At 40.7% G+C, this 16,877-nt stretch overlaps 1 protein-coding gene across 4 annotated transcripts in view; it reads right to left on the bottom strand.

Annotated features, from left to right (window-relative positions):
* Window positions 1-16,877, bottom strand: part of dock4b (dedicator of cytokinesis 4b) — a 140,733-nt gene that overhangs the window by 46,484 nt on the left and 77,372 nt on the right. For all 4 annotated transcript variants that reach the window (XM_026147369.1, XM_026147372.1, XM_026147370.1 and 1 more), the window contains exons 14-24: window positions 16,031-16,155; window positions 15,330-15,492; window positions 12,843-12,949; window positions 10,623-10,776; window positions 9,638-9,735; window positions 9,316-9,399; window positions 8,530-8,630; window positions 7,636-7,717; window positions 5,657-5,827; window positions 3,641-3,833; window positions 3,084-3,220 (exon numbers count right to left, since the gene is read on the bottom strand). In XM_026147369.1, coding sequence (XP_026003154.1) covers window positions 3,084-3,220; window positions 3,641-3,833; window positions 5,657-5,827; window positions 7,636-7,717; window positions 8,530-8,630; window positions 9,316-9,399; window positions 9,638-9,735; window positions 10,623-10,776; window positions 12,843-12,949; window positions 15,330-15,492; window positions 16,031-16,155 — 1,415 coding nt within the window. The remainder of the gene's footprint in view (window positions 1-3,083; window positions 3,221-3,640; window positions 3,834-5,656; window positions 5,828-7,635; window positions 7,718-8,529; window positions 8,631-9,315; window positions 9,400-9,637; window positions 9,736-10,622; window positions 10,777-12,842; window positions 12,950-15,329; window positions 15,493-16,030; window positions 16,156-16,877) is intronic.

Here is a 16,877-nt window from a genome sequence, read left to right as displayed (position 1 = left end):
CACTAAAATTCAAACAGACTCCATCTGTGCACTTATGTCCTCTTAAAGTTACCTGGCATTGTTCTGCTAGCACAACACTCAACCGGATTCAACAACTGACACCATTCTGCCTCCGAGCCAACGTCTACACCCCTCCCCGCCCTGCCACCGCTACCCTGTAATTCTATTTTCATCAGTTTTAATGAGTCTTGCACCAGAATGTGGACTAATAAGACGTTTCAGGGCCATGCAGAACATTTTGAGACTATAACTTAAAAAAGAGAGAGGAGAATGGAAACGAATAGGAGAAGGTAGAATACAAAAGACGTAGAGGCAGTTAAAGATGAAAAGAAACTCAAATAGAGCAGTGAATAAACTGGTGTGTGTGTGTGTGTGTGTGTGTGTGTGTGTGTGTGTGTGTGTGTGTGTGTGTGTGTGTGTGTGTGTGTGTGTGTGTGTGTGTGTGTGTGTGTTTCTCTCTAGTCTCTACCCCTGACAAGACAGACAGGTCTTGGAAAGAGTGATAATGAGAAGGAGCCTCACTGGCACATTGACTGCCACTGCTGTCACTTCCCTTTAGATATGGTGCCAGTGGGTGCTCATGTGTGCACGCATTTGTGTATGTGTTTTTCTGGCTGCCTCTTCCACTAGCTGCCTCCTTTGCAGGGACCGGTAAAAGCCCAGCAACCTGAGCAGGTACACACAGACAGGCAAATCACACAAATACACATACACAGCTCAAAGTGACTGCCGCTTTGACAGCGTCCATTGCTAAATTGATGGCTCTCATTACTGGACTGCACTGCTGCCAGTGTCCCGGTTACCAAGACTAATTGACCATATACACGCAACAAAGCAATCTGCTATTGCAGTGTACTGGCAACGATACTGGTGTAGGACTGATTCCTGTGGTGTTGACTTTCTTTAATTATTTTGGGAGATATAATGGGAGGGATACTGTCATGCAGATTCTTGAAAATATCAGGAATTGATTGCAACTGCACAAGTTTCTATGAAGCGATTACACCATATTATTTATGATTTCAAAAAGTTATTATTCTATGACTTGGAGGAGCCAGGGATATTTGCTAACACTTTATAATAAGACATGCAACTGAGGCTGTAATTCCCGAGTGATTAAATGGTGTTATTTATTGAAGTTACAATGTCTTTAAATTTACCTACAAGTACTTAACGGTGTATGCACTAGAATAAGGGGGTGACAAGTCAGATTTTTACAGGAAACAAAGAACTTGGTATACTGCAAGAACATTTCGGTAGTCTGTAAGTCATTTTAAGTAACACATAACTTCAGGTATTTTACACGAGAGGAAATAAAAGTTATACCGCAAGTAATTTCAAGCATTGTATAAATAGTCGTCATTATTATGTAACTTCTTCATAATTTTCATGGAAAAGCACAGGTCTGCAAATTTTGATGGTCTTTTATTTTTTCTTGTTTGTCTTCAAAATTACCATGAAATTGTTATTATTTGTAGGTAAATATAATTTCATTGTAATTTCAAGTAATTAAAGTTCCATTTAATTTCCATTGAATCAGCACTTAGTTGTAGGAATTACGCCTTTAGTTGTACACCACATGTTAAAGCGTAACCAGATCTTTATGCAACAGCACAATGATTTGATGAATGACTGCAATGACTTAAAAAATTCTTGTTCAAAGTCAGGTGAGAAGAATACTGTTGTGCGTCTTTGAGTCGTGATGCAATCCATCAAAAGCAACAAACTGGCAGATAGTCAAAGGAGCTTGCAAAGAAAAGCGTCTGGACTTCTTTAAGTTGCTTGAAGACGTTTCACCTCTCATCCGAGAAGCTTCTTCAGTTCTAAAGTCAAATGGTGGAGAGTCCCAGATATAAACCTAGTGGGAGTTTCCCCCCACAGAGGGACAAAAGGACCCCCTGATGATCCTCTAATCGCCTGAGCCAAAGTGTGAAACTGGGTGTGGGTCCCAATCAGCCAGAGTTTCGGATGAGTTCATTGTGAAACCTGGCCCCACCTTATCATGCGAATTCCTGAGGTCAGCTGGCCCAGGATGTGAGTGGGCGTTAAGGCGTCTGGGAAGGGATCTCAAAACTGGATTATAGATGGCAGAGAGTTGGTGTCGTAAACCACCGCCTCTGTTCAAAGATGGTCGCTCACAGTGGACATAGATGGCTTCTTTCACTCCTCTTTCAAACCATCTGTCCTCTCTGTCCAAAATGTGAACATTGGCATCCTCGAAAGAGTGACCTTTATCCTTAAGATGCAGATGGACTGCTGAGTCTTGTCCTGTGGAGGTGGCTCTTCTATGTTGTGCCATGCGCTTGTGAAGTGGCTGTTTGGTCTCTCCAATGTAGAGGTCTGGGCATTCCTCGCTGCACTGCACAGCATACACCACATTGTTAAGTCTGCGTTTTGTCTTTCAGGTGAACTGGCAGATATCACCTTTAAGTTCCTCCCCCTGAGCTCATGGGATCTCCTTCATTCTAAGAGAAAGGCAACCTTTCATCTTGAATTTAAATTTGAGAAAGAGGATGAAGTCACAAGGATCCCAATGTGGCAAACGGTGCCATCATTAGGCTCGGAAGGAGCGATCTTACACCGAAAGCCACTGTTCAATCTCTGAGTTTAATTGGACGTTTGCTCTCTGCATTACTGAAGTCTACTGAAATAGTGGGATGCAGACAGGTGCAAATGGCCAGTGGGACCTCCAGCATCCAGGGATGTAAGTGCAAGGAGTTGACTGGCCAAATTTAAAAAAACTAAAAGCAAAGGCTCTAGTCAGGCCAGGCCAGGGATTTCTTTCTGGCACTAACATTTAATAAAAACCTGAAACTGTTTTTTATTAATCAATAAAACAAAAAGAAAGAAATTCTAAAGACAGCTATAAGCTTTTAAGAGATTAAACAAATTTGGGTTTTGAGCTTGAAATATGCTTTAGATGGATTTCATTACCTGAGCTTTTTAGTCTAAGCTCAGTTAACCAGCTGTCTCAGTTTCCTCATCAGTAAGAAAGCCAGTGTATTTCCCAAAACACTGCAGTGTTTCTTTAAGGAAGCAGGGGGGCCTGACTAATGGCTCTCAGTTATGAGTGTAATACTCACCGCAGTGCCATTTTCCTCCTTCTTGATTAGAGAAAGCATGCTGGAGAGGATCTGGGCACACATGACCAGGTCTCTCTGCTCCTGCATGTGGGCCTGTAGCACTCGAAGCACCACCGGCAACAGGATGCATCGTGAATCTACAGCACAAACACATCAAAGACTTAATGAAGTAGAAATAACAGAACGGGAACAACTAAGAAAATTTTCTACACTCATTTCTCCGCGGGGCCATAATGTCTTGCTCTGCTTTCATGCTCAGTTGAAACATTATTGACTGGAACTAATGAAAATCTTGTATGACATTCATATGATTTGCATGAGGGATGTTTTTTCCCTGCTACATGCAGCCTTTGGGAGCGTGTTGCAAATAAAAAATTGACACAGTAATTTGCTTCAGTGTAAACCCTTTATTAAGAACAGTTTAATAACTTGGAATTTGGCTCACTGCAGGGTAACAATTAGCTAAGGTGTGTTCTCAAATGGGACTGCAGAGCTAAAGAGTTGTGATCATGTTCCAAATGCTGTGAATAAATGCTTTTTGTCCTACTAGTATTTACCTGGGTTTATGTAAAGCTGGCTTTCCACAGTCTTGGCAATGCACTGCAGTTTGACGGCCTCCAGGGGGCAGTCAGGATGGACGGTGGTAGGCAGGCTGCCCAGAGTCTCCCTGACGAAACCGGCCACCTCGCGCACAGTGAAGATCTTCAACAGCTCGCCGTAAATTGCCGGAAATGTTCGGAGGAACACGGCCTGCGCATAAAGAGGGAATGTTCAATAACAGGTGCAGGTGCAACAGGTGGAGCTCATTCTTGTTTAAATGCTTTCTCCAGGCATGGAATCACTGTGCTGAAAACCATGATGAGAGTGTTCCTATAGATGTATATGCAGTAAATATTTTACCATACATCTTTCACTAACTTTAATGATGTAAGTAGCATAATAAAGAAGCTACATCCTAATGACACTGTGAAGATGCCCTGCAGCTCAGCTCAACCGATAAGAACTGACTCAAGAAGAAGCGACTGTACTGCTGCATACTCTTCTTAATATTCATACTATGTTTCTAGACAGCTGTTTTATTTAGTAAACAGAGGTAAATATTTACTATTCTGCCCTGAATCACTGGCCCCACTTGGATTTAGTCAGAACTCTGGCAGGCACGGATTACGTGGATTAAGCTGAAGGACAGCTAGGATTGCTGCCCATCACTTGTTTGTAGCTGGCTGTCAGATTCTCCTTCTTCCTGTCAGGTTTTGTCAGTTTCTCATTGAATAGTTGAGAAAAAAAAGGACTAAATATCTCCCTTTGAGTCTCTCTTTTTGTAACACTAACGTTCTTCTTCTCTGGGACATTCTGGCAGAAGACAAATGCTGTTTTGTTTTCCAGCAACTGTCAAAGATGTTTTCTTTGAAGAAAAGATGTTTTATCCATTTAAATAAGGCAACAGGGGCCGTAACTGCCCAACTGAAGTAGCTTTTCTGAGTAATCACAGTGTGTTTACTAATTTTAGAATGCAGCATATCTAATTTTTGCATTAAATAAGCATAATTATATCAAAAAATATGTTCAAATCATGTTTTGTTTTTTTGCATTTTTACTTAACAGTATAAAATCTAAAACAGGAGTGACAGTTAAATACCAAATTGCCAATCTCAAGTTGTTCTGCACATGATAAATTCCATATGTGCAGGAAACAGTTTGCCTATCTGTATATGGGTTTGCTGCTTATGTTTTTGAGTGTGTATGTATTTGTGTATGCTGGCGTGTGTGTGCTAGATGTTACAGATTAAGTGGGATTAGTATTAGCCCGACCTGCATTCTCCCACTGCTATTGTTGTGTTGAGAATACAGATCAGAAGTCAGTGGGGGACTAAAACAGAGGTTTTCAGACAGAGCATGGACAGAGCGCAGCTGGAATAGTTCAAGTTGCAACAGCAATCTGATTCTTGAAGATTAAAAGTGAGGTTTTTGCAAAAATGTGTAGTTCATTATGGCTTCTAAAAGAAAAGACATGTTTAGATTTTGTGTGGGTGAGGTGAACACTAAAAAATATAGGAAAATATGAGAAATTTAACTGGATTATCCCAGATAAAGAAGACATAAGATCAGATGGACACCACAGCACCAACATATGTACCACAGGAAAAAAAAACAGTTTTTTTTCCCCACAAAAAACCAAAAAACAAAAGAGTGCACAAATACACCACTGCACAAGCATCTGTTTCTGGTGTGTAATTAGGATTATCTTTGGGGTCTTTAGCTTGTTTTGTTTTGGTCTTCTTTGAAATCAGTGAAGGCAGCTGCCCTGCTGTGCAGACCTCCCACTGATTAAGGAAAACCTGCCACAGAAATCCCTGTTCTGCCTCCAAACCCTCTGGCAGCATGAAATTCAATTACAGCCAATTTCTCACCTTTCACAACTGCATCAACAGGAGCCCCTGAGAAAGAAAACATCAAGTGGCGCACATTTTCACATTCAGATTCACACAATCAGGCGCATGTATGACAAAGCTGCAAAGATCTTAAGATACGCTCATGCCTGTCACTGATTTTTCACACAAGCCCATACACACCTGTGTCTGTGCGACGGGCGTGGTGCCTTTGTTCTCCTGCGAGAGGAAGAAGCGGATGGACATGAACAACTCGTGAATGCAGACTCTGAACTCTTCCTCATTCTGGCCTCCTGTAGCGAGCGAAAAGAGCCGACGGGACTGGATGATGTACTTAAAAATGTACTCGCTGGCCTGAGAGGAAAGAGGAAAAAAGGAAAAAAGAATTTGTCTTCTGCCGCCTGATGGAAAAAAGCACAAAAGTTCCTTCCAGGGAAAGTTGTCAGACAATAGAGAATTCGTACATTTTGTCCTGATGAATTTCATCCAATCTCTTATTATTTTATTTATCTCAAAGTCAAAAGTACCAGACTATTCAAGCAATTCTGATAATGAATTCATCATTTTGAGTTTTTGAGTCAAGCATGAAGAAATAAATTGAAACAAAACAAATAAGTCACTCTGGCATTGTGATTTCAAGGGCCACTTGAGGCTGTCCAGTACTCACAGATGTTAATGTGAGGGTGCCCAATTTAAAAACAGTAGTAGACAGATTTACAGTCAGGGTGGAGATTTATGCTTCAGTGGGAGATGTACACCATAACCACAAACCCCTCTGAAACCAAATACCATAACTTACGGTGTAAGCTAGCGTGAACCTCCTTAGATATAACCGATGCAATAAAGTAATGTGGCTAACTGCGCATCGCATCGAACAATCGCCTACTTATTAAAAGCAATAATAATGATAGCATCAATATAGGGCTCACATATGTCAACAAATTCATGGAGGGAGATCACTAAAGCTACTGGAATACAAAAAGAACTTTGGATGCCAATTTGTTCTTTCAAGGAACGTAGGAGCAAATTTCCACACACCTCAGCAGTTTAAATTGTATCTTTTGTATTGTATCCAACTGTAACTGTAAGGGCTTAAAGCTCTGGACAATTAATAGAGCGGCTGCTTTGAATAACAAGTTGGTGCCTTTAGCCATCTGCTCGGAGATCCCCTCAATTAATGTAAGTCACTGAACTGGATCTCTCCGACTGTATGTCCCGTGGAAGAGGTTTAATGCAATTACCTGACAAATAACATGGCTGCTTATTTAATTGTACCAACATACTGTCAAAGACGCCCATGCTCCAGTTTCTAAAGTGAGTAAAAGTTTTATTTTATTTATAAGTTGACTTACATGGCAGCAGGTATCTGTGTCTCTCTGATAGCATAAATCATGCTAGCAGTTACATGATTTATTTTTCCAAATTAGGTCATTTGTGGGTACAAAACAACAAACAACAACACTGAGTAAAATGCCCATCTTGAAGCTTCAAAAGCAATAGCTGACATTGATGTGACTACCAACGCCTTTAATATACAGTCTATGGCAAAGTCTTGAAATACATGAATTTAAATAAATAAAACAATTTTATTCATGATAACCTTTAATTTTATTTTTATTGAGCTCATTTATAATATAGCAGTTTTTTGACAGTGATCCGCTTTGCTTTTTATTAAAAAAGGAATGTGCCTAAAGATAAGCACATCGACATGTTAGATACGCAATTAAACCCGTCAAAAGAGATTCTCTTGTCTGCTTCTACGTGGAAAAGCCTGCAAGCACATCTGCACTGTACCGCTTATTCATTATTTACTGCACTACAGATTACCATTTCACTTCTGGTGCAGAATCTATTCTGTGAATGTTAAACGAGGAGCCACAGTTTGGGTGCCGCAATGTGCTCCACTGACAGTGTGTCTGCATGAGTCATTAGAAAAATGTGATGAGGATTCCCAACACTAGAGGCACTGTGCTTCTGCTCATTAAAATTGCATGCAGTGTAATAGACACAGGTGGGGGATAACAAATGGTAGAAGAACGTATGAATTAGCAGGAGTGGCAGTGGATGGTGTCATTGTGTGCATGGGTGTATTTGTGTATCGATAAAGGCAGCTGCATTTACAGTTTGAAATACTGGCCTGGCTGTCTTTGTGCGTGCCTCACCTTGAGCACCTGCTGTATGTGATCCTGATGCTCTGCATCAACAATGCGGTCCACGTACCACTTCAGCACTTTGATCAGGTCCCTGGAGGAGAGACACACACACACACACACACACACACACACACCGTACAACTAGTTACCACTAGCTGCATTGCTTCTCTCACTGGATTTGGCAAATATAGATGAGACAGTGTTATGTTTTAAAATGTAACAGTCTATCGTCCATTATTTAAATGAACTCTGGTCACATTAATTCATCAATACAATACTACAGCCATGTGTAATAATCATGAAACTGCGGGCTGACAAGAGTAATAAAAGCTCCTAGCCACCCACCCACTTGTAATCTGTTTCAGTTTTTTTTACTGCTGCTTTAAACGGTCGAACTTTGAAATTAAACTCTTCAACTCAAGAGATCATCTTCATCCAGCGGTGCGCTTCTGACACATATGGCATTGAGTACTTATGAGAGTACTCTTTAAGTATCTTTGTTTCCTGTTTAGAACTTCTAGAAATGTGGCAGTGGTGTGTGTGCTTACAAAAGAAAGTTTAACAAAAATATCAGAAGACAGAAATGGGTACAGACTGAAAGAAACAACTGGTGAGGTGAGAACAGCAGGTGTGTGATGGAGGAGAAATGAAATCCAGGGAGACAAAAGTGAGCACAATTTTCTAATTCACTTTTCATCCACCAGGGGGCACCATAAGCATTTCATCCAATCTTCTATCAAAGCACATGACTGAGCAAAGCTGCCTCTCAGCATTGACGTAGGTTGGACTCTCTTGTCCAGCCTACCTCTTGTGATATCTTATTAGAATACAATGTGTGGTTCTGTGATGTAGCCTTGAAAATCTGCAGCATTTGTTACAAGTGAATGCTAAAACATCACATACCTGTAGGACAAAGCTCCAGCAAAGTGGCTTTCGATGTAGGTGTCCATGACTGGTTTAAAGTGCTGGAATTTGCTGTCCTGGAGAAGGTTGATGATATGGACCTAGAGTAAACAGAGAAGACAACTTAAAAAAAAAAATCATGTTGGCATATCGCTTAAAAAACCCTAAAGAATTCTGTGTATTTTAATAAAGTTTTATCTAAGATGCATGAATGTAAAATTGTGCCTTTCATATGAGGCTACGAGATTAAAAAGAAGCGTATTTACATGCTGCACACAAATCTCTAGAAATATTTTTAAAAACCCATCACTTCATGTCTGCAGCTTGTTGTATGATCTGAGCTTGTCCAGCCACAGAGCACAAGTCCATTCGTCCAACCTGTTTGATTGATCTCGAGCAACATAAAGAAAACCTGATGGCTACAGCGGCCCACTAGACCTTTTCATCACTGATAACGCCAAAGTGAGAGGAGAAAGTGTGCTTGTGTGTCAGTGTGAAACTGATTTGGAGAGAGAGAGACATGAGGAGACAGAGACAGAAAGAAAGAGAGAAAGAGATCGATCTCCGGGCTCACACTATCAGCTCAGTGCAGCATGACCAGGTTGAGATTGCTTCAGCGAGCTCTGAAGCGTTACATCACTAGATCTTTCTCTTGGAGTTTGTGTATCTGCTCTTACTGTTGACTCAAACACTATCAGATGGCTCCTGATGTGAAGAAAAACTGAGAATGCGCACACACAAAAAAGAATCTGCGACACGACTGAGCCATTTGGACAACTGACTTACCAGTGAATCAAACACCTTAAGTCCATATCTCTGGGAGCTTTCATCCAAAATCCCGAAGAGGGTGTCCAAGGTGTCCTGGAGAAACTGTTAGAGAAGTACAAAACAGGCTTTCATTTCCTCAACCTGAACTTTAAATACATTTTGATTGAAATAAAACAGTGACACTTCATTCTTAACAGTGAGCTTTACTGTACAATATAAAGCGCCTTGAGGTGACTGTTGTTGTGATTTGGCACTTTTATATAAATAAAATTGAATTGAATTGAACAAGGCAAGAAAAGGCAGGGCCAAATCATGGACGAGAGTCTGTCTGCTGGCCTACTTTGACAATCTCCGAGCCATCGATCTCCTTCAGCTTTGATAAGCTGTCGTTGATCCTCTCAGGGTGGGCTCGCCACTTCAACAGGTCCAGCATATCACCTGAAGGAAGACAACAAGGAGGGGTAAGATGCAAAAAGACACATGACTTACAAACAGTGACAAGATCAAGATGATCAAGATCAAGATCAAAAAAAAAAAACAACAACAACAACACAGGATTATGAGGATTATGAGAGCTGCGTGCATCTCACATCACAAAGCATCATCAGGCCCTTCAATTATAGCCCCAAAGCCCCCAACGTATCCAAACAAATGATGACATTTTCAAGTGCAGCAGGATGAGGGAGATAAAAAGCCATTTTCCTGTGCAGGATTCCCCAGACATACGCATGAATAAAACATAAGCTTCAAGAAGAAAGTCTTTTAGCTGTCTCTGTTGAACCTGAAATGTCTTTTTGCAATTTTAGACTCAAAATTCTGTTTGTGTTGTTACATTACTGATTTTGGTTGTCTTAAAATGCATCTCAAAAGATAAATAAACAAAGAGCGTTGCAACTGAATTATGCTTGTAACTTTAAAGTTTCTATTCAAACACTGACTTAGTCTTCTAGCCATGCTGAAATCCCAAACCCAAAAGCATAAGGACTTATTAGTTCATTAGTGAGTTTTGCAGATCAGAAGCCGTTCCTACCACCTTGCATATTCACTGGTTTGTTCGCGCACTAGGGAGGGGAACATCAGTTCAACACTTGCACAGAACCCATCTCTTTGACTTCCCTTAACATATGGCATTTCTACATTTTCTTCAGCCTCTTTTGAAGCCCTGATTGCATTCTTTGTAACACTCGCTGATCTATAGAAGTACACAGAACCAGCTAGTGAAGTGCTGCACAACTAAACTCCCAATTAAAATCTGTAAAAGTGTGGCGGCCAAAAACAGTTCAGCAGGCAAGCGACCCAAATGTCGATGCCTGAGTCTTGTTTACCGTTCTGCGTGAGCTTGGTGGAGCAGAGGAAGCTGGTGATCCAGAAAGATTCCTTGGTTCCTTTCAGCGTCTGATTGTTAGACGGCAGGTTGGGCTTGGAGAACGGCTGCTTCAGGTAGCGTGAACAGTCAGCCAAGCTGGTGTTCTCCTCGCACTGCAAGGAAACCAAGCAAAAAAAATAAAGCACAACTTTTTTGAGCTGCCACTGGCATATGTTTTGGACAAGAGCAGAAGAATGCAACACTGAGGGTTCAAATGCCAGTTTGAACCCTCAGTGTGTCCGATTAAAAACAGAGAACGAGGGGAGATACAGGAAAAGGTGGATGATTTTTCTAATTACTTTTCAAAAAGATAATATTTGGGCATACCACATCAAAGATCTTGGGTGGAATCTACATCAGTCATATTGAGCCTGAAAGGATGAGTAAGGAGGATTCACACAGGCATCTTTTCAGGCTTTAATACTCCTTCTTTGCATTCATTTGAACTAAGTAATGACCTGTATTGCCCGATAACTGACCAGCAGATCCATCGCTTTGCTTTACTTGCAATAGTAAATAGTTTACATTTTTGTCTATTCAAAAGCTTCAGTGCTCGTTTCAGGGCCTAATCATGTCTGTAAATATTTTGTGAGAGGTAGGTGGTTGCTCTTTAACTTGTCATCCAACATCAAAATAAAGGAGAAGTTGATCCTCATGGTGGCTAATCATCCTGTCATATATTGAAGTTAGAAATAGGCTCGTTTCCGAACAAAAGTGTTATTAGCTTTCCTTGTAAATCTCTGAACCATCAGAAACCCCCAACTGTTGAAGCAATATGTGTGACTTCACCAACTGCCTCTGCAAGCTCCTTTGCAACCAACCTCTGAATCAGACCCTTCTTTTCATGTTGTGTCTGATTCCACTGTTATATCTGTTGTCATTAAGGCCTGGTCTGCTTGGTACCAAGAATCTTGTTGCTGCTCTCCTTCCTCACCCTCTTATGTGGGGAAATTGCTTAAACAGAGGCATAGATAAATTACTGTTTATGAAGGTAAAAAAACAAAAGACAGTCTTCTTTTTACTGAAGAGGTCTTGACTGAAATTAGATTGTCTTGTGTTATGGATTTAACATGCAGTCCTACATCTGAAGCTGTTTGAGCTCCAAAGCTACCAAAGAGTTTGGACTGCTCCTGTGTGTCTATTTTAGGCCTGAGGAGAAACTAGGCCATGCAGTTTCATTGAGCTTTTCAGCAACTTTCATCTGGCATTACAATGGGCCTTTACCCCCCTCTATGGTGGAGACACACAGGAAAAAGAAAGCAGTCCACTAAAACCAGCAGGCTCAAAACCTGGGGTTTGGTAAGACTAAATCTTGCAACCTGACATGAAAAAGTACAAAGAAAATAGCATTTTTCTTTGTGTTTATACACTGTTGAACTAAACCATAGATAATCATAGAATAAATACATCATATTTTTGGACCCCTTACTGCCAATAAAATGCATGAATGCACTCATGTTTCTTTTCCTTCCACAGAACTGGACACACCCTTCGCCTGCAGCTGAGGAAAAGCATCTAGTCTGCAATTATTCCGAATTACACCCAAGACAGCATTGCAGCAGCTTTTAACTGGGGATACTGGTCATTTTACTTGTTTCAGACCTTTGATACGACAAACCTGTGAGTCGCTTAAAACGTAGGGAGAAAAGGTGAATCTAAATAAAGAGATGCAGACTAACAAACAGAAATACAGCAACACTTACGCCTGGTTAAATTCAACCTCACAGCTTGGCAATGTTATGTAAGCGGACATTACTCACTGGCGTGCAACCCTGTAATTGAGTGATGCGAGCTGTTTGGTGGCCGGTGGCTCTTAACTGTATCATAAAAGACTCTCACAATTTGCCATTTAGAGACAATGATTCACGTAATCATATACAGGGCACAATCCCATCCAAATTATCCTTGACAGCACCTGTGAGATGCAAAACAATCAACAGGTTCAGTTAAGATCACGGCTAAGCTACAATCTACTGATGGACATGAGATGATATCTTTTTTTTAAGATATCACAATCTTAGATGAACCTACACAACACTGTGAAGGTTTCTGCAGTAAAAACTATATACACTATATATAAGCCAAAAACGAATATCCTGCCAAGAAGAGGTTAAAATTGATTTGGTACTCCCCCCCCAGTCAAAGCCTACAGTAGATGGTGAGGGTATGCAGGTCTTACCTTATGGATAATGAGCTCATGGGTGCCATCTGGCAGAGTCCTTCCGTCCTCTTGCATCAGAGGAACAAAGGAGTAGCCAAACAGTTTCTTCTCTCCCTTGTCTTTAGCTGTCAAACAACAACACATGGACGTGATATTGAGTCCAAAAATAGAACAGCCCAGACTGCGTCAAAACAAAAATGCTTTCTTTTTTAGACTTAACAGCAGCAAATTAATATGTTGAATTCTTAGTATGTTTCCAGGGAGAAGAAAAGTATTTATTCAAAGGCTCTGTGAGTAACCTTTGACTGCTGAAGGTGCCAATCAGTGGGTATACAAGTGCAAAGATGTGCAAACGAAGTGCATGCTCCTGCTCATTTTAGCACAATCAAACATCAAGAGCATTGGTTGATATAGGGTAAACAACAGAGGTTTAAATATATAAAACCTGAGCTTTGCATATGTAAGGCAATTAATTTTAATTTTGAAACGTGATGTAATTTTTTTTTTTTTTTTTTTTTAATAACAGGAAAATCTAAAGGACACCTCACCTGTACTCGGAAATTCACTACCCCTTTAATCACACTTGCATAACGGTAGGATGTGAGGTAACTAAGCAAAAAGTTGTTGTTTTTTGGGGGGTTTTAAGTTGATTTACTCTTTTGAGGATTTCATTAATGTGGGAGGCTTTATCTGAAAGTTCTGGGCATAATTTGCAGTATGAACACATGTAATCTGATTTATCTGCTGCCTTAGCAGTGAAATGTTAATGCGTGCACAGCGGGAAGCAAAAGCGGAGCATGGAAAGTTTCTATTTCCTTTTATTGCAACACCAGTGATTTATTTAACAGTGTCTACTAGTCTGTTGTGAGTTTGTATGTTTGTGTGTGTTGTCTTTCCCAAGAGAAATACGTTTTTAATGCATCAAACTAGAAACTGTTGTCTCATTTCTCTCTGGCTTGTTATTCAGGTTTTCTACTCACAAAGACCACTAATTACCATTGCAATCAAAATAACATTTTTAGTTCTATCTGCAGCTTGGATCAACAACAAAATTTAACAGATAGGCCATCAGTCCAGTCATATATGCCATGACAATGAGAAGACGGGTTATAAAGTGGCTTGTAGCCGTGCAGCAGTAATGGAGGCAGGCTAAACCACTGCCCAGGTACCCTATGCTAAGTATAAGGGCATTAGCATTGGCTGATGTTGGACCTGAGCCTAACTTTGCGTCCTGAATGATTGCTGGTACCATTATGCCACTGCAGTGCCACTTCATTGGGACAATCAAGGCAAGTACTGCTAACCCGGTGAAATCTAAAAAGCAATATCAATTAAAAAAACAAAGTTAAAGCAGTCACTCTTGTTATATATAAAACAGTATTCATCCACTATAAGTTACTGCTTGTTTGCAACATCCTTTAAATTACAGCCTTCTTGTGGCCGCAGTTTGTAATTATCTCAGGTTGCCTTTTTGTAAAGAGTCCAAACATGGCAGTTTTGAGGCTCTATAATGGAAGGAACTGCTTAATAATTCACATTATTAATAGAAAAATAAGTGCAAGACCCACACGCAGTAACATGCCGTTTTATTCATAAAAGGTACAGCTTCTCTTGTAAATTGATTCAACTGGTTCAGAATTGTACTGTATAAACAACCAGTTAATAAAGCATTGCACAGCTTATACTGGCAGGTCCTTATTGTTCCTATTAGCCCCATTTAGAAGCAACACTGGATAATAATGAGTTCAAAAACAAATTAGCAGTTAAAGGCATAGTCAGAAAACCAAACCTTCCATTAAGCCTTAACTGAAAATGAGAGTGTGTGCTAATCAGAATTTTGCAGGCAGGTTGCCCCCGAATTTGGAAGCCCTTATAACATGTGTAATATGGCCTCCTCAGTTTGGTGTCACCACAGGCTTAAATTGGGATCTTAATAGGCAGCCTTTAGGTGGGAATACTAGCACTGCCAGCAGTAATAAGGCTACTATATCTGCTGCACACAGCCACACAGCCTCACGGCTTGGCATAATAATATCGACTTGTTATGAGAGAAGAGACCCGGCCTTCTCCCCAAAGCACAGAAAGAATGTGAGAGGGAGTGAGGCATACTTTGATTATAATTAAAGTTTTGTCTCATTAGGAAATGAGAAGTTGGACAAACTAGTATCAGTACCAAAGTCGAAAAAAAGAGCTTAAACACTTGGACACCGTCTATGTGGAGTGGGCACAAGGCTGGAGGGCTGGTAGGTTGAAGCAAGCAAGGAAAATGAATACTTCTTTCAAAGGTTTATCAGTGATGTGCCTGGAATTGCAGGGCACAGTGGAGTCAGTGCAGGATGTCTGGTCTTTATCTTCAACTTCCCAAGGTATTCAGCTGTGAAGAATGCAGCTCCTCACGCATTCACACCACAAGCCGACGGTGTATTAAAATGTGCGAAAACTTGCCAAAAATGTGGTCGCTTAACCTTTCCTGAATAAATAAACGACAAACCTATTTTCACTTACTGGAGCAATGTCGAAACTCAAAGCGGACGTGCGACCCCCGAAACATGTCGACCGGAATAGGGAGCTTGATCTGGTCGCCCCAGCGGGGACTGTTGTTGTGATACAACACCAAGGAATGGTACTCATCCACACTTGGTTCACCTGAGCCAGCTGTCACATGACCCTGAAAGATATAAAGAATGTTATATTATATTAACGTTTCCCAAACAACAACAGAAAAGTCAGAAAAGAGAATGGCCTCAAGGGCGAGGCAGACCGAAAAGGACATTGTGAATTAATATATCAGCTCGAAATGTGTTGTAAACCTTCCAGAGCCAACAAAAGGCAATAAAGTGAGGAAGACAAGGTTTACATTTGTGTTTATGTGTTTTGGATGGGGGTTGCGTGCCATGTAGTGGCAGCAGCAGTGACAGCAGGGTTATATTTGACTCTATTTTCTGTCCAAGGCCTAGGCTGTGCAGGAAACCACAGAGGCAGACTGTCACAGTGCTGCACCAGAAATGGGCAACACACTAGAGAGACACTTAGCCCTCATCTGGGTCAGCAATGCTTAAATGAAGAGATTTGCTCCAAAAAAGACGCTTTTTTTTTCCCTTAATAGTGTGCAACTGGTTAGGGATTTAAATCTATTAGCCTTAGTTGTTGTGTCTAGCAACAAAACTGTTTATATTTGCTAAGTAAGACACAAAAGCAGTGTTCACCTTTAGGATCTGTCCATCAATATCCAGCACATACACGGTGATCTCTACATTCCTCGCCACGCTCTTCCCCCCCTTCTCAAACTCTCCTTTCTCCAGTGTGATGTAAAGGTCGTTTCTCATCACTCCTGCAGGAAAGAGGCAACAAAGCATTGATTATGCACATGAGCTAGCATTATTAATGAGAGCGCTGCAGATTCTCTGCGTAATTCCTCCTGGCAGGGGTGGACAGCGTTTACATTAGGTGGCATTTGATGATATATTTTCTGGTGACATGAAATATGACATCTGGCTGTCAGAATGTTCAACAATTAAAGACTGCTCTTTGTGTGTGTGTGTGTGTGTGTGTGTGTGTGTGTGTGTGTGTGTGTGTGTGTGTGTGTGTGTGTGTGTGTGTGTGTGTGTGTGCGTGCGTGCGTGTGCGTGCGTGAGATGGGGACACTGGCATTTTTAAGTAATCGAGAAAAGAAAATAGTAATTGTTATAACATTTTAACATGTCAAACTGTCATTGTGGTTGAGCCTGACAAAGGTCAAAACAGGGGGTAAAAGGGGGAGGATGTGGATTTTGTTTGTTAAAGCAAAGAATTATCGACTCGTGAGGTTGAATACATGTACTGGGCTTTCAACCAGTTATACCATTTTCTTATTACTCTTATATGTCTGAACAGGTGAGCAGTATTTAATATTTTACTTGGGGGGGGAAGCCTGAAGGTATTAATTCTGGGGGGGTTTTGTTCTTTCTTTTTTTTTCAGATATTTAATAATTGCTATTCTGTTTGCTTTTTAATGATTTCTGAGTTTTATTTATTTATTTTTTATCCTTCATGGGGGCCACAACCCCCAGGGCT

This window comes from Astatotilapia calliptera, chromosome 17, assembly GCF_900246225.1.
Source record: "Astatotilapia calliptera chromosome 17, fAstCal1.2, whole genome shotgun sequence".
Lineage (NCBI taxonomy): Eukaryota > Metazoa > Chordata > Actinopteri > Cichliformes > Cichlidae > Astatotilapia > Astatotilapia calliptera.
Note: the sequence above shows the minus strand (reverse complement) of the source record. Positions and strands in the feature narration are given on the sequence as shown.